The sequence below is a fragment of the Panthera pardus genome, unplaced genomic scaffold, assembly GCF_024362965.1.
Source record: "Panthera pardus isolate Hobbes unplaced genomic scaffold, ASM2436296v1 HiC_scaffold_1, whole genome shotgun sequence".
NCBI lineage: Eukaryota > Metazoa > Chordata > Mammalia > Carnivora > Felidae > Panthera > Panthera pardus.
The window spans coordinates 12,534,924-12,561,827 of NW_026526654.1; the positions used below are offsets into that span (position 1 = coordinate 12,534,924).

General features: G+C 45.6%; 1 protein-coding gene across 3 annotated transcripts in view; it reads right to left on the reverse strand.

The window, feature by feature from the left end:
- The window catches only part of MYO16 (myosin XVI), a 609,969-nt gene that overhangs the window by 94,067 nt on the left and 488,998 nt on the right, over nt 1-26,904 (reverse strand). For all 3 annotated transcript variants that reach the window (XM_053889237.1, XM_053889213.1, XM_053889198.1), the window contains exon 28: nt 8,153-8,255. In XM_053889237.1, coding sequence (XP_053745212.1) covers nt 8,153-8,255 — 103 coding nt within the window. The remainder of the gene's footprint in view (nt 1-8,152; nt 8,256-26,904) is intronic.

Consider the following 26,904-nt stretch of genomic DNA (forward strand, 5'->3'; position numbering starts at 1 on the left):
GAACTGGATTAGGCACGGTCGAAACTGCCACGTTTTAGAAGCTGTCAAGCAGTTGTCAATTACCGTCCAGGAAGACTGAGCTTTGGAGGGCCACCAACCAGTGTAATCGCTACGATTTTCTACCCTTCCCAGCAATAAATTCGTCAGTCACTCACATTCATTTTCCTCCCTAGGGCGGCAATAATGAAACAAAGGAGGCTGAGAAAACACTGCCCCAATGCACCGTTCTCTCCCCTCGTCTCCTTGTTCCTGGGGCTCTGTCACCTGCCCCAGCAGCTCTCAGCCGGCACCCTCTGTCACCGCCCCGCCCCTACCTCCTGCTCCTCAGCCTTCAGATCTCAGCCCCCGAGTGTTCTTCTTACAGATGCCCTTCATGACACCTGGCCTGTCTATACCGGGTCCTCACGGGTTGCCCCCCCAGAGTGGATCCCAGCCTGTGCTTATTCGTTAGTTTAGTGTTGTTCCCCCTTAGCCAGTAAGCCCACAGAAGAGGGATATCGCAGTCCTTCTTTACATCACACCCCCTTCTTTATAATCACCCTGATGCAACTACAGGGACATCAGTGGTGCTCTATAAATGCTCCTTGACTGACCAACCAGGAAGTCTGAGCTAGAGGAAATTCGGTTGGTCTCCAGGAGATGAAAGCTGGGTCAGGAACAGACACAACTAGCTCTCACTTGGCAATTATTAAGTGCCTGATTTTGGACTTAGTCTTTTGTGTAAAGAAGTTGAGAGAACAATATGAAATTACTTCCAAGGAGAAACTATCACACATGTCAGTAAGGCTTGACGGTGGATGCCTTCATTTCCAAAGACAGAATGTCGCAGTAAGTAGGTTCGTTCATTCAGTCGACAAATACCGGTTCCGTGTCGACTCTGTGCCAGACCCTGTAGGGGATGTAACAGTGAACCACAAACACACATGCACACGGTGCCTGAGGATATACATGAAAAAAGAGAGACATACTATGTTTCCTCAATGGAGTGCAGAGTGAAATAGGAGAGAGAGGCACTGACCGAGAATCCAATTTTGTAATATTATTTTTAAAAACTGAGTCGGTGAAGACACAGAAGACATTTGGGGGCAGTTATCTCTAGGTAGTTCAGTTGCAGGTGATCTGTACTTTCTTCTTTAATTTTCTCTATTTTTCAAGTTTCTTATCAGAAATAAATACTACTTTCATAATAAAAATGTGTCTGTATATATGTATGCGTGTGTATTTAGTACAAGAGAAAAAGGGAAATAAATATATGTGCATATATATAGTAATTCCCAGTTTATAATGCACACAGTACCAAGAGATACACTAGGATCCCTAACGCTTATTATTTTCAACATTAATAATTCTAGAGGAAGGGAAGGGATATGAGAGAAAGAATAATTTTATGGGCTATTTTCTGGCTTGTACTTACAGTTGATTTATGAAGTGCTCCTTGAGTAATAAAACAAAGGTTATAAACCATTAATTTATTGTGCTAATAAGAGCCAAGGGCTCCAAAACCATTGTCTTGTCTTAGAAGATGTAAAAAAAAAGTGGAAGGTGCTTAAAACTTTAACAGTTTCTTGCTTTTACTTTTATTATCTTTTCTCTACCGTACTATTTTAGATTAATGAAATAATAAATCCTTCATCCAACTGATTTTATTTAATGTTATGGTAAAATGTTAATCTTGCAATTCTCAGCACCGTTAAGAGTGGCTCCTTCAAAGATCATATATTTTACAAAGACACACCACGAAATCTAGGCCATTCCTTGAAAATTACATTAGAAGATGACGATAAAGAACATAATTACTGTAATTTTTTTTGGTTAGTGAGCGCACACAAATAGGAAAAGTGCATTTCGTTAAGATTTGGGGTTTGCCCTTTGTGACAGCCCTTTGTGACTTCTTTCAGAATCTCAGTGCCTCTCGCTCTCTCTCATACACACACACACACACACACACACACACACACAGACATGTACATGCGCACACACACGTACACACATCACACAGGAGAACGAGCAAGTATCATCTCATCTGGGTAGTTGGGACGGAGCTGATGCTCTCATTTTGTGGCTCACTTTCTGTCTGTAGGATCTTGAATAAGTCACCGGAAGTCTTCCTGGGTCTGACTTCTCGTCCTCAATATGTCTGAGGCCATGTAAAATCTGTCTCAATTTCTCCTTCCACAGTTTCCAGTCACAGTGACCATGAGCACCTGCTTCAAGGGAACCTCACCTCACAGGACTCTTTTCTTTGCCTGTCCACAAAGCTACCCCCACCCCAAAGTTTCAAAATCCGTTTGAAAGGACAATGACACTTCTCTGGGAAGGCTCCCCTACATGGGGGCCAGCCAGTCCCCGGCGCTGACTTCCCCTGCGCTCTGAGCTTCTGTGTTCTGAAGCAGCACCCCTGGCGCCGCGTGGACCGACTCTGACAGATTTGTTTCTCCCTTCGTCATCCCACCAGATGGCTTTAAAATGAATATAGCATTCAAATAACTACACAGAAAAAAATCGTCCTATAACCAGTTGATTCATATAAAATGTGTGAAAATCAGATTATACCATTTATTTTTCCACTTAGAATTAGTAGTTTCAAAAGTTTTCACTTTACATAAATGACATAACATTGCAAAACAAGCATGTTCTGCATTGGGGCTGAGTGCCTGCCAGTCACTGTCGCATGGCTTGGGGAAATCAGGGCAGAAAGCGGTTGATTAAACATGCAGATTTTGAGGGATTATTTTCAAAGGCACCTTAAAGTAGGACGGAACTAAAACTGTATCTATTTGGATAGAGAAAATATCTGAACAATTTTGAAAAACAAACAACAGGTTAATAACTAGTGGCTTCGTTTAACTTGTTTCCAAACTATGACTTAATTCAAACTATCTGTATTTTCCCCCCCCACAAATGAAGTAATCTGAAGACTCTGTTTCATAAGGAAAAATACATCTGGTGAGACACAGAAAACACTACTGGAAGTGGGCCATAGTGAGTCTGCTCAGATTAGCTCAAGAACCCTCCATATTCCCCCTTAAACAACTGACTTAAATTCTGCCATGAAATGTGGATCAACCTCTGACTGGTCCACCATGTTTTTCAAACATATCATTTAATTGGAAACAGGGCCAAAAAACCGCGAGCAAGGAGGACTCCTTTGCGGCCGATGCTATATCCTGAGTTTTCTTCCCTTTTGTTCAAAATAAAAGCACCTTACGTGAAAGCGGCGATGTTGACGATGTTGAGAGAATAGGATCATGAATGAGTTTGTCAAAACTCATGGTTACTGCTTGGAGTCATGGGAAAGAAGGCTGGCGTGAGGGTCAGTGATGTAACATACACAATAGGTCATTTTTTGTTTCAAGGCCAAAACGCTTTAGAGCAAAACATGGTCAATGGGACTACATGTTTTCATAAATGCTTAAAATCATTAATTTGGCCCTATGCATTATTCTACCTAAATTGTATTTATGAGGTGGCAACCCGTTTGAAAAATACTTTTTAATTACAGAAGGACTTTATGAACATACTGATCTTCTAATCATAGATCCAAGCTAAAATTCTACTTGGCCATCGTCTCAAAACAATTCCCTAGATATGAACATTGTCAGGTTTGGGTTGTGAATTATTCCAGATTGTAAAAACTCTTGCACGTCTGTGGCATCTGTATAAGATGTATCCTATGGTTTGGCCACTTCTTATGGACAAAGACTCATCCGCTGGCCACGCGCAAAGGCGTGGATGTCTACCCCGTGCCCGCTCCTTCACCATGTGGCGGGGACGTGGGGGCAGACTCAGCATCCCTTCTGATGGAGACGCAGTCAGCAACCCCATAGAAGGTGTGCGGCCTGAGTGGCAAGAGGAAAGCAGAGAAGAGAAAGCAAATGTCACGGAGAGGTGCAGAATGCTGGGAAGTTAATATATGGCCCAGCCAACTACAAACTGGGTAGATTTACCAAAATGGCTTATTATGACCGTTCCCAGACTGCCTTTGCTCTGCTCCAGTCGTGAACTGGAAACCAGTGTTACCCTGACGCCCATCTCCAGGACCATCACCCACAAGCATCTGCCCCCCGGGACCACCCAGGGAATGGCCAGCTCAGCAGCCGGGTCTCAGCTCAGAGCCGGGACTGATTAGAGTCACGCCCTTCCTGAGAGTTCTCTCTTGATTCCAGTCCTTCTCCATCTTCCACTTCTTTTCTTTCTCTCCCCTTTCTCCTTCTTCTCCTTTTCTGTCCAAGATGCAGTTAGGAACGAGAGTCCAAAAGCACCGGGTCTTGAGGGTCACTGGCTGATGGTTTGCATAAGAAAGATTGGGATCAGAATCGGCCCGCGACGGGACGCACTCCGTGTGGTTCTCCTTCATCTACCAGGTGAATGATCAACATAAAAAAGACACGAACCGCAAGAAACAATCTGCTCAGACTAATAAAGGAATCTGTAAGTGCCTTTGATCAAAGCTCACACTACGGTGCATAATCTATGCCTTTCAAGTTCTCTAATCTGAATAAAAGGGCTTCAGATGGTTACATTGAAAGATATAGATCGAGTTCAATGCAGTGGAAAGAACACAGCATCATAGCAAGACTTAGATGCTGGGCTCGGCAAAGCAGCCTTGCCACTGAAACTAAGCACGAACCGCACCGAATGCCTTGATGAGTATGTTGACCCTCAAGACTCTATTTCCTTGTGTCCCACACGAGGCCATTACCGTTCACCCTGGTGACTTTCCTTTTTCTGCGTACAGTTGTTCTTCGGAGTTGTTACTACTTTTAGATCAAATGGAGTCAAAGCTCTGAATAGTTGTAGCACATTCTGTGGATGGGAGGAATCATTGCGTGTGAAACATTAAAAATTCCCATGCCTCACGCACTGATCCCAGACCCCCAACTACATAGGGAATAAACATGCGTGGATCGGTGAACAAACCCAGCAGCTCCGAAAGGAAGATGTGTCCACCGCACCGGAAACAGAAGGAGGTGCTGGGGTTCACGCCACGGAGGCGGTCCCGGGGGTGGGAGCCAATGTTCAATGGGAGAAAATGGAGCTAGAAGCCCCCTACTGATGCCTCTGAGACTTTCCTGCACAGAGTCTGGTTAATGTAAAGGACTGAAGCAATCTCACAATGTCTCCAAGACAAATCAGAGCGACAATAAGGGGATCGTCGTATTTTTAGTTAAGAGAATTGAATTTCTGGCGAATATTCTATGCAGTTTCACGCAGCAAAAGATGGCTCTGATCTCTGTTGTCTGCTAGCGTTGCTTTTAAAACTATGGAAAAGAACGGCGATTAATTCCTGGTAACTGTTCACAGCCAAACGATGAACACTGACTTCTTAATAGAAACATACGCTGTGACTCTTAGCGATTTGGGAACCGTGCCACGGAAACAACAGCCATCCATTAGGAACTTACTGTTGTTTCAACAGCTCCTCATTCGATTTGTCCTGATTAACCACCCGAAAGAGAGACAGGCCAACCCTTCCTGCAACTACCAACACATTTCAAACCAATGCTTTGCTTCTGAAACTGAGGAGTCTGGCTTTCCAGGTCAGGAATAAACGATGGTTTAAAAACCCTTTTGCTCTCTGACCAGCATGAAAGGGAAGTATGAATGTGCTTTATTGCAAGGGAGTTAAAGATTGGTCTTCTGGTATAAAGTATACGAAAAGTTCCATCTTGGAGAAGCTGAAGAAAGCGGTCTGTCCGGACGATTCAATATGCAACACACAAGCAAGCATGCAGGGAATAAATGAATTCATTTATTTTTTCGTCCTGTATTTTTAGCCTCCTTTGGGGAGTTAAAGAGTGAGGAAAATAGACCGGTGTGATGCGATGGGAACCCGTTCCCATTTTGTCTTCGGATGCACTTCTTCCAAAGTCCCAACATGTGCTCCGATTTAAGAGCCTCCCTGCTGCAATGTCAAGAGTCCCGGCACACGCATGAGTGTAGGAGGAACAGTGGCTGCAGGTGAGCCACCAGGTGAGCCACCTGCCTCCCGGGCACCGCCACTCGTCACCCCAGGCTCTCCGCATGCGTATCAGAGGACCGGCGCTCATCACCCACCGTGGTTACCATCTGCTGGTAAAATAACTGTTCTGGATTCCCTCACCTGTTCTCTACGACTCCCAGCTTCTTTTCGCCACCAATAAAACACGTTATACTTATCTGCGAGTGTTTGTGAAGGGAAAAAAATACAGAAAATCTCAGTGACATATTCCTGAACCACTACTACCCAAGTACTTAAGCTTAAAGATGCCGGCAATGATTCAGCGGAAACGACCTCCGTTACCCGTGAGTCTGTCGGACAATTCCATATGGGCGCCCACATCTCCTGTCGAGGTGCCTGTGATCAGTGCCACCGTGGTGAGCAGACACCCCCTGTGTTAGTGATTCCTCCTTGCTCCCTTTCTAATCCGGTCTCCTGGCACGGATGTGTGTCCATGACTACTACAGACTGTGTGTGCTGCCTCCTTCAGACTCTATTTAAGGTTCATCTCCATTATTAGTTTAAGACAAAGAAAAGGGAAAGGACGATGATAAAGGAAGAGACCGGGTGGTACAGTTAAGTCATCACTCACGAATGCTCAAATTCTAGGCTCCTTGTCCTTTGCCACGGGTGACGCGTGCGCCTCCGTTAGCCCAGCAGGGCTCCTCCTGTGTCCCGGAGAGTGGGCGCTTCCGGACACATCTAGCAATTCTGAACCGTCTGAAGGAAGGTCCTCCTCTTTGGCCTGGTCCACGATCTGACGTTGCCTCTTGGAAATGCTCCACTACGTTTTTGTTTTTTTTTTTTTTTTAAGTTCATTTATTTACTTTGAGGAGAGAGACAGTGAGAATGAGCAGGGGAGGGACAGAGAGAGGGAGAGAGAATCCCAAGCAGGCTACACACACTCAGCGCACAGCCCTGTGCGGGGCTCGAATTCTCTAACCATGAGATCACGTCCTGAGCTGAAACCAAGAGTTGGAATCTTAAGCAACTGAGCCCCCCAGACCCACTACTATTTAAAAATGAGATTTATGTCAGGGCACCTGGGGGGCTCAGTTGGGTGACTGACTTCGGCTCAGGTCATGATCTCGCGGTTCGTGGGTTCAAGCCCCACGTCGGGCTCTGTGCTGAACACTTGCTTGGAGTCTGGAGCCTGTTTTGGATTCTGTGTCTCCTTGTCTCTCTGCCCCTCCCCTGCTTGTACTCTATCTCGCTCTGTCTCTTAAAAATAAATAAATGTAAAAAAAAAATCACATTTAAAAAAACAAGACTTGTGCCTGCTTTTTGGTAATTGTTGGGTTTTGCCAAAGCCGCTAGCTGCCATGATCTTTGCTGCCCATGCAAACCTTTGGTTGTTTTATAGCTAGAAACATCCAGGAACTCCTGGTGTCTTGGGCTTTATTCTGTTTCCTACTCCTGCATCACAACGACCTTCTCAATTCTTTTAAGTTTCAAACCTCCTGTTCTCAACACTCGTCACGGATGGCATTCTGATGTTTAATACCTTACAGCGTGTCCCACTGCTTCTGGGGAGCCCCTCCTGGGCTATTCTCTCTCCCTAATGTTCCCCCTTCTGGAAGGAGGGGCTGGGTCCCCACCGTGCCCTGGGACTCTGCCAACTCAGAGGGTCACAGAAAAGAATTAAACGTTTCCAGTTATGTATGAAGCTTCTGCCAAGAAGCGAGGTTGAAGGGACAGTGACATTGTCAGTGTGTGGCAGTTGAGAAGCAGCAAAGAGAAGCAGTAAACAGACACTGGACGACCCCAGAGGGGCCAGGAAGTGGGTCTCCAGAATGCGGATGACCTACCCACCAGAAGCCGAGAAATCAAGGTCCTCAAACTGCCTTCTCTGACTTCTGCTCTCTTTCTGATCCCTCAGGAAGCCTGAATGACAAGGCTGCACCCGAGACACAGGCAAACAAGGAGGCTTCAGGAATCCCACGCCACGCACCCCCCTCCAAGAGGAGCCCGCTGGCTCCCCTCCTGTTCCTTGCCATGCTGCTGACACCAGTAAATCAGAAAGAGTGATGTGTTTCCAGGGAAGACGCTTAGTGTCCCCTCTTGCCAAACACATCAGAGTTCATGCCACTGAGACCGGTGGCTCCCACAATGACTCAGCTCCCTTATTTAAAAGTCCTGAACTGGGACGTTAGTAGCTTGCTGGTCACTAACCTGCCAGCCTTGTAATTTACACTGTTGGAGAACAAGGCGACATTTCTCCTCGGCAGACAGCTGTTTCTTCTCGACCGGGAGCGTGTCGGCCAATGGCTTGTACCTGTGAAAAAGCAGCAGGAACACTGAGAGCCATGACTGAGTTCGTCAAGCAAGTGCTTCTGTTCAACAGGATTGTCTTTGTCACACTGTTTCTTAAATTCTCCCCGGTTCTTACTTTACCCTACGAGTCCCCAAATCTCCGTCCGCCGTGCACGTAACACTGTACAACCGTGAAATAACCCTCATCTGTTGCGTGGAGAATGAGTTTTAAAATGAGCCAAATATGTATTTCAATCCTTTAATGTGTGCTCAACACTATGATCAAGGGTGGATGAAAACCACTTAACAAGAGAAAATTGGAGAGAGAGAAAATGAATGGTTTTCACTGAAATAGTTAGAATGCTCTTAAAAACATACCTTTTAAGAAATCTCAGAATTCTTTATCCCCATTTGAAAGCGAATCTAGATGTAGTTGGAATCCGTAAGAAAGGAATATCAAAACCTCCAGAAGTTTTATCTCAGCGAGAGGTAGAGAAGCTCTTTCCCCACTTACTACATATCGAGCACTTTCCATCTTCTAGAAGGATATTTATTTATTTATTTATTTACTTATTTATTTATTTGCAGCTTCCTCTGAATCACTGGCTGTCATTCCCTAGCCGAAATCCATGGCAACATAATGCTTTTCTATGGATTTTTTTAAAATGCCTTTCAAAATTACATAAGCCACTTAAAAAATCTATATGAAATTTCCGTTGCATGCAGGGTATCTAACCTGATGTGTAAGTAAAACTGTATTAAGGGAAGATGGAGGGGGAGGAAGAGGAGGAAGAAATAGGCAAGGATTTGCGTAACTGCATCTAGTTGCGTGGGTTTACGATTCCCGTGTCGAGCTGCTCTGGGAACTTAATGCCAAGAGGTAAATCACGGAAGTTCCCTGTTATTTCCTGCAAAATATCTTAGCTTTCCATCAAAGTTGGTTGCAGCAAATCTGGCAACTTCTAAAATGAGTTCTTTGTTTCCTTAGAGCAACGGAGGAAGGAAGTGCCTTGCCTCCGGGTCTTTATTCACCGGGCGCCCTCGAGCAAGCTCTGAGAGGCGTGCCCCCCACACACCCCCCGCCCCCGACACCACACCAGAGGGGCCCACACGTCTTTCTGTCTGCAGGTGCTTCGGCGCAGGGAGGTGCCCTGCATCACGGGGGCAATGCTGCAGTCACGGCGGGGCTCGCTCGTGTGGAACGCACACTGAGAAACCATACCTAGTTTGGATTTTTTGGTAGCAGACATTTAATTCCTTTCTTACATCCTTAGCACTGTCACTGAAAACGGAGTTATACTGGTTGCCCTGGGTGGTAGCCATGCGTCAGACAAAATAAATACATCAACATCAGCAACAACCCTTCCTTCTCGTAATACAGATTTTTGCTCGTGCATCAAACTCACGGTGCAGGAGGGTGCAAAAATAGCGGGTAACAGAGACGGAACGTAAAAATCGTAGTGCCAGAGGCAAGGATATGAAAAATCTCGCACATCATTTTGATCCCACTGAATGCACTGAAATGGTCTGTGGAAGAAGTCGACCATTTTTGTTTTGTTTTGTTTTTCTTTTACTGGTCATAGTGTGGTTGCTGCAGAAGAGACAAGGTACCTCCAGGATAGAACAGAACAGAGAAAACGGGTAAAATGAGGTATGTGTGGGGAGGGCCGGGATTGGCAGTCAAGTGTGAGGCAGGTAGCCGGGGAGACCCTCTAAAAGGGATGGCCATCTCTCCACGTGCTGGGGTATGTCGTCTGCACAGCAGTGAGCAAACACGGGTTACGTCGCACCCAGTCTGAACGGGTCAAAAGCGACAGATGATGACCCACACGATGTGTCTTAACAGGAGACAAACTGGAGGGGAGACTAAACACAGCCTCGGGTTCTAACTCTGCAGGGAGTTGCTAGGAGACCCTTGGGCAGCCATCTCACCGGTAATCCCCCCTCTTGGGTCTGCCTGCGTGTGTTTTCAGGACGCGGCAGAAATTCTATACTGCATTTAAAGCATCAGTCTAGGGGCGCCCGGGTGGCTCAGTCAGGGAAGCGTCCGGCTTCAGCTCAGGTCATGGTCTCACGGTTCGTGGGTTTGAGCCCCGCGTCGGGCTCTGTGCTGACAGCTCAGAGCCTGGAGCCTGCTTTGGATTCTGTGTCTCCCCCTCTCTCTGCCCCTCCCCTGCTCATGCTCTGTCTCTCTCTCTCTCTAAAATAAACAGTAAAAAAAACTTAAAATAAACAAATAAATAAAAGCTTCAGTCTAATCCCTGTGTGTTGTGTCCTCAAAGTGTGCGAGCTTCCCCAGGGGATGGGCCATCTTTGTGCATTCCCTCGTGTGTTAAATTGCCTTTGTATGCACCAAGCACAAATAATGATGAGGGGTCAAGAACATGGGCTGGGGGATGGGGGGTGGCAAGGGACATTTCTCCTGCATGGAAAGAGAGCAGGGGGCTTTTCGTATGTTGCCTCTCCTACTCCCCACAGAGGCAGGAGGCCTGCATGGTCATCTTTTGACACTGAGAAAGCTTACGATCACAGTAATCCAGCCACTCCCCTGGGTTCACACAGATGATCTTATGGGTGGAACTGCGCCCCCCCCAAAAGGTGATGTGACTTTATTTGAAAATAGAGTCTTTGCGGGGCGCCTGGGTGGCTCAGTCGGTGAAGCGTCAGACTTTGGCTCAGGTCACCAGCTCACAGTTCATGAGTTTAAGCCCTGCATCAGGCTCTGTGCTGACAGCTCAGAGCCTGGAGCCTGCTTCAGATTCTGTGTCTCCCTCTCTCTCTCTGTTCCTCCCCGGTTCACACTCTCTCTCTCTCTCTCTCAAAAATAAACATTAAAAATTAAAAAAAAAATAAAAAGAAAAATAGAGTCTTTGCAGATGTCACACGGTTAGGATGAGGTCGTTAAGGTGGGCCAGGATCCAATATGGCGGGTGTCCTGATAGAGAGAGGAGGATGCCACGTGAAGACAGGGATAGGCAAGGAGAAGGTCGTGTGACGAGGGGGCGTAGGTTGAGGGGATGTGGCTACAAGTCAAGAGCGCTAAGGGTTGCCGACCGCACCGGCAGCTGGAAAGAGGCCAGGAAGGATTCCACTCAAAGTCTCAGAAGGGCATTGCCCTGCTGACACCTTAATGTGGGACTTCCTGGCCTCAGGAACTGCGAGAGAATGGATTTCTGCTGCTTTAGCCACCTGGTTTGTGGAACTTTGTCACGACAGCCCCAGGACACTGACAGAGGTGGTAACCATGGCTGAGCGGGGATCTGAACCCAGGGCAGCACGACTCCAGAGCAGTCCCTCTGCTGCCACTGCCACACTTTCGGCAGGAACTTACAAGCCCCCAGCCCCAGAGGGCTCTAGGGTGGAAACTTGGAGCAGGAGAGACAGAAAAGATGGACCCCGGCATAGCAGCAGCACACTGCACACCCAGAGACGAGAACTCTCGTTTCTCTGACCTTTGGGTGACTGGGCCTCTTTGATGGTAAACTCGAGCTCATAATGAAATACAGACCCATTCAAGCACTCAGGAAAGCCGGCACGTCCCTACCATTTAGCCAGAGTCACACAATGAAATGAAATCACTCAAATTATCTTTTTATTCCCTTACAATTGTCTCATTCTGGAGCTCTGCTAATTATCGCTGAGAACTGAATTGACATAATTCAAGTATCTGAATACAGTATTAACAAGTCAGAACAAAGATCTTACACTGGGTGCTTTTTCTCCCCTCCTTTTCTATTGTTCTTTTGACACCTAAAATGGTATAATTCTGACATTTCGACTGAAAAGACAAAGACGTCATCTCAGACACGGCGAGGTACTCTATTTTAGTGTAATTAAAAACATCTTGTCTTTTGGAATGTTGAGCGTCATCTATAGGTGGTGTCACTGGTCTATCTCACAGAAACTTCAACCTGAGACCAAGTGGTAATAATGAGCCTGGGGACAGAGCATGAGTCCTGAGCACAGGTGTGATGGAGCTGGGACTTCCATTCCCTAAACCCTCCTCTGCCTCTGTGGTCCCAGGCAAGGTCACCTCGACCCACTGAAGAGCTCTGTATTCAGGCTGGCACCTTTCCTGGGTCCGAGGTAATAAGTTGGCTCTAAGAGGCCAATGTCCAGTCTCCTAAACGACCCACTCTTGTCTCGTCCTTCCTGGTTCAGGTTGAGGTGAATGACAGGGATCTAATTCTAGTCCAGAGTCCAAGCCCCAGGGCTCATTCATTCGGGCTCATTCAGTCAATCAACCAATACTAACAGCAATATTGACTGAATACAAAATTTGGACATGGAACGCAGCAGGGAGCAAATCAGATGAAAATTCTCAACATTTCCTGAGAAAGAAAGAACAGAAACATACATGAGGAAGGAAGGCAGATATGATGAGACAGATGGAGAAAAATGGGGCAGAAAAGGTTTCGCAGAGAGCAAGTACCTGACAGTGAGCTGGGGAGCTCTCTGGGAAAGAGGAATCCAAGTTGAGGGGCAAAGCAGCAAATCCAGATGCCCTGAACGGGGTCATGCATGTGTCTGTTGAAGGAACACCAGGGCAGCGAACGTGGCTGGGGCAGAGCATATAGAGGAAAGGTGCAGGAGACAGGCTCACAGAGGCAAGGATGCGACCATGTAGAGGACTCTGGCTTGCACTCTGAGAGCCCTGGGGAGCGGCAGTTTGGGCAGATGGGTCCTGCCATTTGACCCCGGAAGGGTCACTGAAGCTGCTGGCCTGGGAGGGGGGGGAGCCAGGGAGACTAATTAGAGACTCTTCTCACAGCCCGGGAGGGAAGCAGCATACGTGGGAGGAAGTGGCTGAGCCTTGTCTAGGGTGGGGGGACGCGGGAGGGGTTCCTGATGGATGGATGTGGGTGCAAAGGGAGGAGCGGACCACCCAGACTCGGGGAGGAAACTGACATCCACAGCAGGGGAGCAGGCGGACAAGAGTAGCTGTCTGCCCGACATAGCACAAACAGGAAGGAGCTGGTCAGCACACCCGAGGGGGACCACAAGAAGCATTCTTCTGGAACGAAGGATGGGGGGACCAAACCTCAGTCAACACCCCGAAACACGCCCACTGCCTCCCGGCTGCCAGTTGTTCAGCTGTTGTCAGTTTCATGTGTCACGACCCTCTGCCTGACTGGTGGGGACGGTGCTGACCATCTAGTCGATGGTCGTCACAGTGCTGAGTGCTCCTGTGCCCGTGTGCCTGCAGCCGAAAGCTGTGTTCAATGCCCCGTTTGCCTCAGGAACATGACTGCTGACCTTCGATGTCCCTTCTTCTAGCCAGCCCATAGCCTGAATGGTCAATATTCAAGTATGGGGTTTCACGGCAAGTTCTATCACAGTGACCGAAAAATTCTCCAACTTGCACACTATTCATTGAGTGCTTTCTCTACTTCAAGGATTCGAGTACAAGAGGCTCCCAACACACTCGCACCATCGGACACAGGGTGACACCGAAAAAATACCAGGCGTCACGATGCCTGCCAAAATCGTCGGTGGAAGAACCACCTAGTAGGTTGTATTCACTGGGGGGGTCTCTGTATTCTAAGAGGGATACCCTGAAGTCAGAGAGGCAGACAAGAGCCAACTAATTAGAGGCATACAGCAAACCCTCAGGAATGAGGTATCTACTTGTCTTTTCCAAAGTGATTGTTCCTTCCCCGTTTAAGGAGAACTTTCACATCCTATGTCTTGTGAACCTGGTGACAAAAGAGAGCTTATAGAGTGATCACAGAGGTCAGGTTAAACCAAGTAGTGACTCTCAATTGACTACTTTAGGAAAGGTACCATGAAATCCTAGAACTGTTTCCTCAGAAAAATACAAAGTATGTGTATCAAAGCTAATGCTTAACAAACAAACAAACAAACAAACAAACAAACAAACACCTCAGGTGCAATTTCTCTGAAACTGATTGTCTGCTTTATATCAACTTCATCTCGTCATTGCCAAGCACAATTCTGTTGTGAAAGTTTCGGTCCCCAAATATTTAATTCTATTCAGCAAATATTTATTGAGCACCTATTATGAACAAGATACTCTGCCAAGAAATGCATAGGTTAACAAGACGGGCAAAGCAATGTTCTCATATTACAGCCTATGCTCCAATATAAAGCATGATGTTTGGGGCCAAAATTATATATCAGAAAAGATGTGGTTTTGTTATTTCAAGACCTCATGAAATTTTCTACTAATGGACATATTTTACTAACTTAATCAGGAACAACAAAATAACGTTTGGGGAGCGCCATTAACCTCATCCCTCAAGAATGGGCTGGATAATCCACAGAGAGAGGAACGGGGTGTTTTGGGAGCCCTGGAGTGGAGGTTGGTAGAAAGAGGCAGCTGGCAAGGTGCAGAGGAGGGAGGGGAGGGGCAGGAAGCAAGGCTGGGGCCACGTAATTTCAGGGGAGCCCAGGGAAGGCAGAGTTGGAACTGCGGTCAGAGTGTAAATGTTAAAGCATGTCAACACTGAGAAAGCGTGTGGGTGGGTGACCGGGGAATCCGGGGCCCTGCCAGAGACACGGAAGAAGACTGAGAGGGTACCAGACATGAGCAGATGGCGGGGGGAACACAAGTGCTGGTTCGCAGCGAAAATAGAAGAAAAGGTCAGTAACTTGAGGGTGAAATAGAACCAAGCGAAGTTTCTTGGGCGTTTTGTTTCTCAGGGGGCAAGGAAGAACAGCAGAGCTCGCAGGCAACATTTACAGAAATATACAAAGCCTGCATCCTATTCATGCTTATTTTGGGGTCCGGCTGTTTTGCTCCAGATCATTTTGGTCATTCATTTTTAGCTCTGATGGGACAAGGGTTGCGGTTTCTTCTGGAACCACTCCCTTGATGTTTCCCCACAGTGCACTCCACCTCGCAGGTGCTCCAGACGCGTGGCTCTGTCTGTGGCTACGTAGGGATGCATTTTGCTTGTTCCCCGCACTTGCTGGGACCGTTCATTTTGTTCTACATATGCATGCTCTCACAGCAAACACAGTGCAGGTGCGGAGGGGTGATTTTCTAGCTATTTGGGGCTAATTTCCAGCATTCAGAATGCTGAGTGGTGGGTTGAGTGTAACAGCTGCCTAGCAACGGGCTTGGGGGAGAAATAAAATCTATCTCAGCGTGGGGGGAGCAGACCAGAGAGCAAAATGAGACAGACCGGGACTGGGTTTGCAGAGGTGCTTTTCAACCAAAGAGGAACACTTTTTTTTTCTCTCTCTCTCTCTCTAAAACACATGAAAGCAAATAGATAAAGTTGTTAAAAATCGTCGTTCACACAAAAACGTATGGTGCTCCCTAAGCGGGCACATTCTGTCTCACCTTCCCATGACTTGGGGTCTAATAGCCCTATCTCCCATCGCAGGCTTGTCCAGGCTCTGCCCACCCCCCTGCACTGTCCGTCCTGAGCTGTCCGTCCTGTGCTCACACGACTGTACAGCAAGGGCCCTGCTCAGCAGCCCCAACGGATCCTTTATCACGTGCACCTGCCCGTCACTCTGTCTTCTCCCAGCTCCTCTCAGGGCCTTTGTGTCAAGGCTTATCACAACGCTTCCAGTCCTCCCACATTTCTCTGCACTTGCTGTGCCCTCTGCCTGATCTGTGCCCCAGTGCGTCCGTCACCTATCTCCACCCCTCAGTACCCACGGCTCTTCCTGTATATTTACCAGAAGGACAGGAAGGGGTTAGTAGTTGTGCTTGGCAACAGCTTTTGGGTCTCTTGGATTGTGCAGGCCGGGCATTTGGACTTGAGCTTATTTTTACATCTACTGGGGTCCACTCTGGGGTTATCAGTGCACATCATGATCTGCATACGACTTGATGAAGAGAAAAAGACACTATGACAATCCCGGGCCTCCTGTTGATGCCACTGGTGAAGACTGACTTCCCTTTTCTTTCCAAATTATGGTGAAGAGGCCACTGTCACCTTTAGAAACATGGGTACACCATTCAAAGGCATGGTGGCATTTCACATCCCCATGTGCCTCCAGGCTCAAGAGTCCCCAGGAATGAAGTCCTTGGGAAGAGTGGGGAGGCTATGGGAGGAGCTGCCCCCAGACGTCACCCCACACCCACCCTGGCTCTGGCTGGCAGGATTAGGGGCATCCCTCCCTCCCATGCCTGGTTCTCCAGGATTGGAGATGGAGCAGCGGGGAGGGAGAGACGGAGGGAGGGAGGCAGGGAGATTAACAAAGTGCCTATAAATTCCCGGTGTGATGACAGGTTACCGCACGCCAACACTGAATTCTCACAACAACCCCAGGGTGACATTTAAAGAGGCTGCGGGACACCTTCAGAGTTCGTTTATAGCAGAGCTAAGGGCTAATCTGGCTTCCACGAAGTTTCTGTGGGAGATGAGATAAAAGCAAACACATGCCCCTTTTGTTTCTGAGCTTGAAAGGTCAAAGGTGACCATCGTACAGGATAATGTATAAATGAGGAGTTTTAATAGGACACGACGTGGAAAAGCAAGACTTTAGGCTATAGTCCCTTCAATTCCAAGACGTTGTTCTCTCTCTCCCGACTCACTGCGCAGGTGGCTGTTGCTTCGGTTACTATTATTTTAACAACACGATTATGTTATTATTTTCATGTCATCACATCCATGACAAGGAGGCACTTATCTGTCACAATCCTAAAACACAGCACCGCAAATTCACACGCAACGTCTGGCTTCTACACCACTGCTGGTAGAGACCCTGGGAAGAGGGAGGGGGCAGCATGGAGGAGGGAGGGAGGCCTGGATTCCTGAGTGTTTACTGGACCAGCCCAGAGGCTTCCATGGAGCCCCCCCTTCACCCCCAAGTCCCCAAGCTGACTGCAGCTCTCAGGCTGTGAGTTCTACCAAAGGTTTTTTTGTTTTTTGTTTTTTGTTTTTGCTACACCTGCTGCTGTGTGAACTAGTGTGATGCATTGCTGGCCGGCGGGGCAAAGGTGGTGACTGTGAATGACCACGGCGAGACCCATCCACTTCTACTGTCACCTCGTCCTGGAAAGCATCCCGTGCCAAAGCAGACCGCCCTCCCAGAGACGTGGCCTCATCCCAGGGCACTCATTTATGCCCTGTAATCAAGCCAGGGGGCTCTCCCCTCCAGACAATATGGAGGTGAGTAATAAAAAAGAATGCTAAACTCGACCTCAGCTCCTGGGATTCGCCAGTGCTGCTAGGCAGATAAAAAAAATGAATTCAGAGCATCTGCTAAGAATTTCCATGACAATACTCTCAAGTTCTCTTACTTAAAGCCGGTCTCACCGTTTCATTTTAATTGTGCGATGTAACAACGTTCTGTGTGTTCAATAAACGGATGAAAGGGAAACACTACATTAGAAGTGGCCCGGTGTGAAACATACACCACGTTCCGTTTCCCCCGCAGCCGTCGCAGCCGGTGACATTTACCTTAGCCAGGTTTGTACTCGCTTCGGATACAGCCCTTGGGATTTTCCTGCACACAGGCCCCATCCGGGCACGCACAGCACTCCAGAGCCATCTACCACAGGGGACCCTGAAGACTGCGCCCTTCTGGTGGACTGAGGTTGCAAAGGGGCTGAAATAAATGGTCACAGGCAAACCACCTGATCCTGCGGCTTCTGCTCTCATGACACACGCCCAGGAGGCTGAGCGCCCCCAGTGCCTACACTGAAACTGATGTGCTGGCGTCTTTCCCCTTCTGGGCTTTGCAGAATTTACTGGCTCAGTCAGAGCTTGTATTTATCAGGTACAAGAACAGCTTGTGTAGTTAAACTGAAAAGAACAGATGTTCATTGGTTGTTCAAGCCTTTAAATGAGAGACCTCTTCAAGCTATGTGGTTTAAGTAAAATTATCCTATTTCTAAAGCAATTTGCTTCTTCACCGAATATTCGCCAGGGTCAGTCTGACCACCTAGCTTCCGAGTAGGGACACGAAACCAAGGCAGGTCATTTGTTGGAAATGTTTGTTATTCCAGTGTTTTCTCTCCCTACGAAACAGAAGGCAATTCTTTTCCTTGGGAATGGCTGAAACATTTTATGGAGATCAGTAGCTGATGCCAGTTTTATTATTTCAATAAGTTTATGCCTATTTCGGACATCGAACTGAGGTGCTTACTACCATATGAATCTGCTGTGGAGAATGTCATTGTCGTTATGACTGGTTAGCAGATCATGAAGAAGTAGTATGATCGTCACAGGAACAGTCTGGTCCTGCAACTAGATCTGACTATTTCAATAGTAATGAAACTTTCTTTCAAATATCTGCTCTGAAAGCGTGTGACAGGCTTGAATGATGATTTGGAGATCAGTGTCTGAACCTAACTGCGTTTGTTAATTTCAGAGAGCACCACAATTACCCAGAACAACATGGGTTTGAACTGAGTGGATCCACTTCTATGTGGATTTTTTACAACACACCACATAAATGTTTGTTCTCTTCCTTACGGTTTTTTATTTATTTTTTTTAAATTTTTTTTAACGTTTATTTTTGAGACAGAGAGAGACAGAGCATGAACGGGGGAGGGGCAGAGAGAGAGAGGGAGACACAGAATCAGAAGCAGGCTCCAGGCTCTGAGCCATCAGCCCAGAGCCCGACGCGGGGCTCGAACTCACGGACCGTGAGATCGTGACCTGAGCTGAAGTCGGACGCTTAACTGACTGAGCCACCCAGGCACCCCTTTCCTTACGGTTTTTTAAATAACATTTTCTTTTCTCTGGCTTACTTCATCCTAAGAATATAGTATATAATACATGTAACGTACAAAATATGTGTTAATCAACTGTTCATGTTGTCAGCAAGGCTTCCAGTCAACAGAAGGGTCCTAGTGGTTATGTTTTTGGGGAGTTGAAAGTTATACTCTGATTTTCAACTGCAGGGGGGTTCCAGGCCTATAACCCCCACCCTGAGCATGTTCAAGGGTGAACTATAGTTATATTTTTAGAAACCACTTTGCTGAGGTATGGTTGACAAAAGTTGTATGTATTTAATATATTGAACTGGATGAGTTTGGAAATAAAGGAAAACCTGTGAACTCATCCCCACGATCAATGCCATAAACATACCCATCGCCTCTGAAAGTTCCTCCCACCCTCTTTGGTTTTATTTGTTTGTTTATTTATTTGTGGTAAGAACATGTAATATAAGATCTATCCTCTTAGAAAAATTTTAAGTAGACAGTACAGTGTTGTCATCTGCGGGCACAATGATGTACAGTAGATCTCTGGGACCTATTCATCTTATAGAACTGAAACTTTGTACCCTTTGACCTTCACCTCCCTATTCCTCGCACCCTCAGCCCCAGGCAGCCCCCATTCTGCTCCTGCTTCTATGCATCTGACTTATTTTGCATTCCACATATAAGTCAGCTCATACAGTATCTGTCTTTTTGTGTTTCTATGAACCTCCAGGTTCATCCATGTTGTTACAAACGGCGGAATTTCCTTCACTTTTAAGGCTGAATAATATTCCATTGTATGCTGATACTGCATGGAAAGTATTAACTTTAAAATACAGCCAACCAATACTTATATAAAAGCCAAAACAGATATTCCTGTGGTGAGTCATCAAAAATGAGCAGTAATAAATTCTAACATTAATTGACTGAATTAAGTCATCTTGAGCCAAGAAATGCTAGAAGCATACAGTTTTTTAATTTTTATTTATTTTTTTAATTAATTTTTTTATGTTTGTTTATTTTTGAGAGAGAGAGAGAGACAGAGTATGAGCAGGGGAGGAGCAGAGAGAGAGGGAGACACAGAACGCCTGAGCTGTCAGCACGGAGCCTGATGCGGGGCTTGAACCCACGAACTGTGAGATCATGACCTGAGCCAAAGTCGACGCTCAACAGACTAAACCACCCAGGTGCCCCAAGAAGCATACAGTTTTAAGAGCATATGATCAAAATGATAAATTTAAAATAAGGAACAGAAGTTTTGTTTCTTTTCCGTGAGACACTTTAAATTGACGTGACTTTTAAACAAAATAACAGAGATGCTTTGGTAAGAGTGAGGGGTAAAACGCTAAGCATTAGGATCCAGTACTCTTATATTTTGAGGGAAAATTAAATGAGCACCTAGTTGTCATATCAAATCTTAATTACTTATCGTCACTTATTGTCAGTTTGCAATTATTTCCTGGATAGGTTCAAATGATAAAAGATGCATGATATTTGAGGTAGCTTAATAATGTATGTTTATTATCATTCACTGATAGGTAGTAATATTCCTAATTAAAATTTTAAATAAAAAAAGACATGATTAAAATTGGCATTAACTAGAACCCTAAGGGAATTGGTAACACACAAAATGCCCTGACTCTTCATGTCCATTAACATATCGCACACCTTTGACATAGCACACACTTAAAAGTGTTGGTGTGTATGGTTTTTACCTCTTACATTACTTCCTTTGATAATTACCCATTAAAATGAACACACTGGGTGGCTCCGTTGGTTAAGTGTCTAATTCTTGATTTTGGCTCAGGTCATAATATCATCGTTCATGAATTCAAGCCCTGCATCGGGCTCCTCCCGGATGTCACAGAGCCCGCTTGGGATTCTCTCTCTCCCTCTCTCTCTGTCCCTCCCCCGCTTGTGCACGCGCATGTGTGTGCATATACACACCCCCTCTCTCTCTCAAAAGTAAATAAAAACTTAAAAATTAATAAGTAAATAAAAAATAATACAAAAAAATTGACACATTGTACAACATTCTGCTTGATACTGGGGGCAATGGTGAATAAGACATTGCCTTGCCTTTGGGTATCGTCTCAATAAGATGCTGGACATTGTCCACTGGACCCCTGGAAATCACTTAACTTTACGGAGGTGTGATTTCATTGCTTTTGACTAAGCTATTGTACAACTCTGCAGGACTAGGACGTAAGCTGTGAGAAACTGATCCCGAGGCAGATGGTTCCCCTCCAAAGCAACGCAAATGGTGTTTGCCTGGGCAGCGCAGACAAAATTTGTCAGGAGAGAAGATAGATCTCTGTAAATCAGATTTTCATTCGAACTAGTTTTTAACATCTTATTAGTTTCCTCTTTTCATATGGAGCTCAACAAATTCTGATATGCTTTATATTTGTAGGATAGTCATGATTTCGCCGTTTTGAAAAATGATGCTTAACCACAATACGTCCGGGGGTTAAGGATCGGCAGGGATGGGTGTGCATTCTAGCAACAGTCAAATCCAAGTCAGCTCTTCATCCCCGCATACTCTCCAATGTCTGCAATTCACGTTCCATTCGCATACACATCACTTTATCGAAACATCGTGTGTCAAGATAGCGAACATCTTCTATGTCAAATCCAGTAACTATTTCTGGGCTTTTCCTCCCGCCACACTTTTCTGTTTTCATTACAACCTGATCGCTCTGCAGAGCGTGACACCACCGACTTCGCCCTCCTTGAAACGGCCTCCCCGGCTGCCGTGCCACCAGAGTGTCCCTCCCATGGTCCGGCCACACCCCAGTGTCCCTTTACAGCCAGTTCCTCCAACCCGTTGGTCTGTTTTTCAGCACTCGCTTCTGGCTGTCCTGGAAAAGTCTTCCCCGAGCAATCTCAAACACACTCAAGGCTGTAACCAGCACTTAGGAACTAATGATCTGAAATGTGTGCGTCTGTAAAACACAATAGTCACTTTCCTGAGCTGCAAACCAGTCTGTGGAACTGCCTGCTAGGCGGCACGACATGGATCCCCCAAGTACTCCGGAAGCCTTACGCAGTCCACACCCCACTCCTCCCACAGACTCCCCATTGATCCAACTCCACGGGATCCACCATGTGTCCCCCTCCCCACTTGCCACCAGGAGTCTGCTGAGTCTGCTGAGATGTTGGTCTTGCTTGTGTTACATCCTAAACATCTCTGATGTTTATGCCCTCTCTTTCATCTCATTTAAATTCTCTCTGTAAAGCCTCAACTGCTCCTTTCTCAATTACTGTAATCAACAGTGCTCTGAGACACCTGCCTTGCCCTGTCTACTCAAGTTTTCACACTGTTTTGGCCAACATCCTTTAGGGACCTCCCACCTTCATCATTCACACTACGGGGTCCTTCACGATGCCTTCCTTACTCTATCTTTGTCTAGTTAAACACCTCCCAGCCGTTAGGATCTTGCACTCCAGCCACACTAGACTGTACTGAACTCACTCTTCTTCCTCATTGTGGTGCTTCCACATATGCTTATGTGAACAACTGACCCTTTGATTCTTCTTCTGGTTCATTCTAAGTGGTCTTCAAACCTCAGCTCAATGCCATCTACTCCAGATGAATCCCTTCCCTGGAAACCTACACTGCCTGGTCCACACACTGTCTGCATTCCCTTGTATCACATCGCTCCACATTGTCATTTTCTATGCCCCTGGCTTCTGAGACAGAATGTTCTATGCATTCCATATGTTGACCTCTAAAGTACCCTGCAGTGCCTGGCATGTTGAAAACATTCAACAAGCTGTTGTTGAGTGAGTAGACAAAGGAACAAGAAGAAGAAAAGAGAAATGAGGTAGAATTTTAATGATTATTTAAATATTGTTTTATATAGCAATATAATTAAACCTATAACATTCATGCATAAATAAGTATATTTATCTATAAGGCAAATATAATTAAATACTTTCTAAAATATTTACTATTATCGTAATGATCACTCAGGGATATATTTCTTTCTGGTGACCATCCCCTTCTACCAACATATAAAAACCAGTGACCACACTATCGCACAGTGGATTTTATGAGTCACCAAGATAAAGTGCAGAGTTCCAGAGCCAGCCACTTTTTACTTGTATTTCTAACATATTGAGGGGTTTGACCACTTTTGTCTATCTGGCGCCTGGTCACCCTCTGCAGCTGGAGGTGACTATCTGGTTTGTCGCCTGCTGTCCCGGAGGCGGTGAGGAGGCGTGGCTGTGTGGGCTCCAGCAGCACAAGGAGCAGGTGCGGCCACAAGGAGGGATCTGCAATGCAGACCTTCTTTCCCCCCCGGCCCCGGTGTCCCGCCAGCTCTTCCCTCCCAGGACTCTCTTCTCTTATTCACTGCTTAAAAAGTTTTTTAGAGATTCCTTTTTCTTCAGATGCTACACATGCATATTGAATGCTATTTTTTTAAAAGTCTGTGGCCAATCCATCAAAGAAACCATTTTAAACCGTCTACAGCCAGGACTGCCGAGTAGGTGAACTTCAGTGAAAGTGACAGAACAGACCAACTTCAAGCCTACGTTGACAGGTAGCGGGTAACATGTATGCTGCTCAGAATGGTATATCCTGTGTGACAGCAGGGGTCTCTATTAGAGACAGGAAAAGATGAAGGGTTCAGCTTCACGGATTCAATCCTAGACCCTCCACTTCTTTCACAGATTGATGCAAATATTTGCTGTAATGACGGTGCCCTCGGAAACTCCTGCTGCCTGAATCACCACCTCCCAGGCACGACGTCCACACAGGCACAGGGTTTACAAGAAACCTGCCCTTGTGAAACATTTAAGCTAAGTATCTTGCTCACCTGTGCTATTCTTGGAAATGTTTCTGGCCAGCATTAAGTGCTGACTGTCCTTACAGCATTCTTCAGAGGGCACGGAGTTCTTGACCGCAGTCTCTTCTCTTCCTCTTTTCCCTCATCTCATTATATCTTTCAAAAGTTCTTCATTAGCAACATGCCTTGATCTACACGGATTTTTCTTCTCCCCAGCACCCTCGGTGAGTCAGTCCCTAATTTAGAGATACAGTGGACAATCTGTACTCCTTATGTCTGGCTCTCTCTTCTGCAGAAAACTCTTTTGGTCCCAGTTTCCATCGACTTCATATTCCTGTGGCTTTTCTGACGCTGCGCTCTTTGGTTTGCATCCACAGACCCGGTTATAAGCCGCTGACATTCAAATATACATATTCAGTAACCATCAGCTCTCAGTACCTGAACCCACCACATCCAAACCAGCCACATTCTCTTCCCTCTGACACCTGCTTCTCCTCTGCTATTCCTTACTTCAGTTACGGGTGCCGTTACCCAGTCTGTAACCCAAGCTAGACCTCTAGAAGCCATCCCCAGTCCTCATCTGTCTGAAGCCCCGTGCTCATAGTCACTAAGGGATGCTACCTTCGTGTTCACAATATCTGGTTTCTTACATCTGTCTTTCCAGTCCATTCAGTGTTCCACTCTTTTGATTTCAGCTATGATCACATTCACTTAAAACCAACCCCCACATAGCTGCTCGATGTAGTTCTTAACCAGGGGCGGGAGGGGGAGTATTTTTCCCTCCTGGGGAACATCTTGGCAGTGTCTGGAGACACTGTGGGGCATCATGATGGGAATGGGGGTGCTCCTAGAATCTGGCGGGTAGACCCTAGGTATGCTGCTGATATTCTACAATGCAGAGGTCAGCCCACCCCAACAGAAAATTATCTGTCCCAGAGCATTAAGGGTCAAGGTTGAGAAATGCTCTGCTCACAGATCTAGCTCAGCCGTTAGCAAATTTTTTTTTCTATAAAGAGCCAGATACTACATGTTTTAGGCTTTCTTAGCCATAAATTCTGCATCATAACGACTCAACTCTGCCTTTGTAACATCGAAGTGGCCAAGGACAAGGTGCAAATGAGTAGGTGTGCTCCATACCAGTGACACTCTATTTAATAAACAAGCAGCTAATTGGGTTTGGTCTCTGAACCACAGTCTGTTGTCCCCTGATTTCGCTTAAAGGAAAATAAAACTACATTGTTTTACTGCTTTTAAACACTTAATGCTTATTAGCTGCAGGATAAGTGCCCCATTTTGGATCCTAAAATACAGGTCTTGGCTTTCTTTCTGCTCTCATTTTCTTGGCTTGTTCCTACGTTACTGCAGTAAGAATGTCTTTCCTCATACACCTTATGATGTTTCTCATCTCTTTCCTTTATTGATATTAACTTTACCCAATCTCACCCTGAGGTATCATTCCAAGTCTGAGGTTTCCCCCCATCACCCCCTTCAACAAGCTTACTTCTCATCATTGCTCAAGACCCTTCTAGAAGAGTCTTTTAGACTCTTCTAGAAACTTCTTAGGATCACTGCTCTCCGGTGAGACAACAGGCTTCACTTCCAGGCTCTGATGACACACCACAGCACCCTGAGGAGTCCATCCCCCCAACTCAACAGGGAGATACTCTAGACTTAGGCAACACTTACTCATCTTTGTATCCCCAAACTCAGATCTGCTGCAGGTAGTCTGCAGGAGCTTAGTCTTAAATCGAGCGCATAACTTTTATAAGCAACTTTTTGAGCTTTCAAGCTTCCAGGGTTTTAGAAACACTTGAGCAAGATTTAGGGCAAGAAATAAAATAACTTTTTGAGGGTAACAAAGTACCCTATGCATAATATAACATCTAACTTAATTCAATTTTATTTATGATTGCAACTTTTCTTAATATTAAATACTTGAATAAATAAGTAATGTGTGTGAATCCCCAGGAGAGAATGTAGAATAAATAAAATGGAATGGAATGGCAATAAAATGTAGTAAGGGCCAGAGGTATTTGCTTAAATCTTAATTTTTGAGTCTGATTCTTATAAATGTCTGATTAAACGGCTATAGCAATATTTGCATGTAATGCTTGCTGTAAAGATTTCTGAGATAAAGGTACTTTTAAAAAAAGCATATCCCCCTATTGTCATTACTTATTAATTTATTGGAATGTCTTAAGAATTTGTTGAAGTCTCAGGGTTTAACTGTGTTAAAGCACTAGTATATTATCAATAAGAGAACAGGAGATTTCCTGCTAAGTCTTAAAATTCTACTGTGGGCAAGGCAGGTGGCACTTTTTTCTTGAGCCAAAGCATTTTTTTGGCATGGGATTGAGGGCAGAATGTTCATAAGCCTGTTCAGAATCCCATACATAAATATGCATTTCTGACCATTTTGGTCATAGAAACGTCCAACCCATGAATTCCCTAAGAATAAGAATGAAAGTCATCAGCTTCCTGGACAATTTCTAACGTGCTTAATTTTAGCTTAATTAAAATCCCATGCACGTTCAAACAAATATAGTATTCGCCTCCACTTCCTATCCAAAACTCTTGTCTAGCATCATCATTTCATAAAATACCAGCTGCTCTATGTTAATTTTTATACAGAGATACAAGTCTGTTTAGAAAAAATTAGTATACATAATCTGAATAATCAAGGGAGAAAAGTGTGCCATTATCTAAACTATCAAAATTATCTTTAAAAAAATACAAGTTTTCAAATTATACCATCATTTCAGGAAGTTCTCTGTTTTAAGAATAGATTATAGGTGCTCACAAGATAGCCTAGGAACAACTTAATAGATAAAATTCCCATCTCGTAGGAACCCAACATAAAAAAAACCAAATTTACAGATATCTGCTTTCACGTCTGGATAGGGGAATAGTGCCTGGTCTTACCCTCCATCCACAAACAACTTAAAACCTGATAACACATGTGAGGCAATGGTTCTCAGAGCACTGAGAACCACACAGCAAAGGTAGTGATCCCTGAGAGACAAGAAACAAAGGAGGTAAGCCTTAAGGCCTCCCAGATTACTTCATGAGGGAAGATTCCAGACTGTGGCTTAAAGAGTGATCCCAAGTGAAGCTTGATGATGTCCTCGAATTGAGGAGATGGCCTGGGAAGATCAGGTATACCAAGGTAGCTTGAGTTCACAGAGAAGATAGTCTGAGAAGAGAGAGCTACACCAAGAGAAGATTCCACAGACCTTCAGAGTCCCACT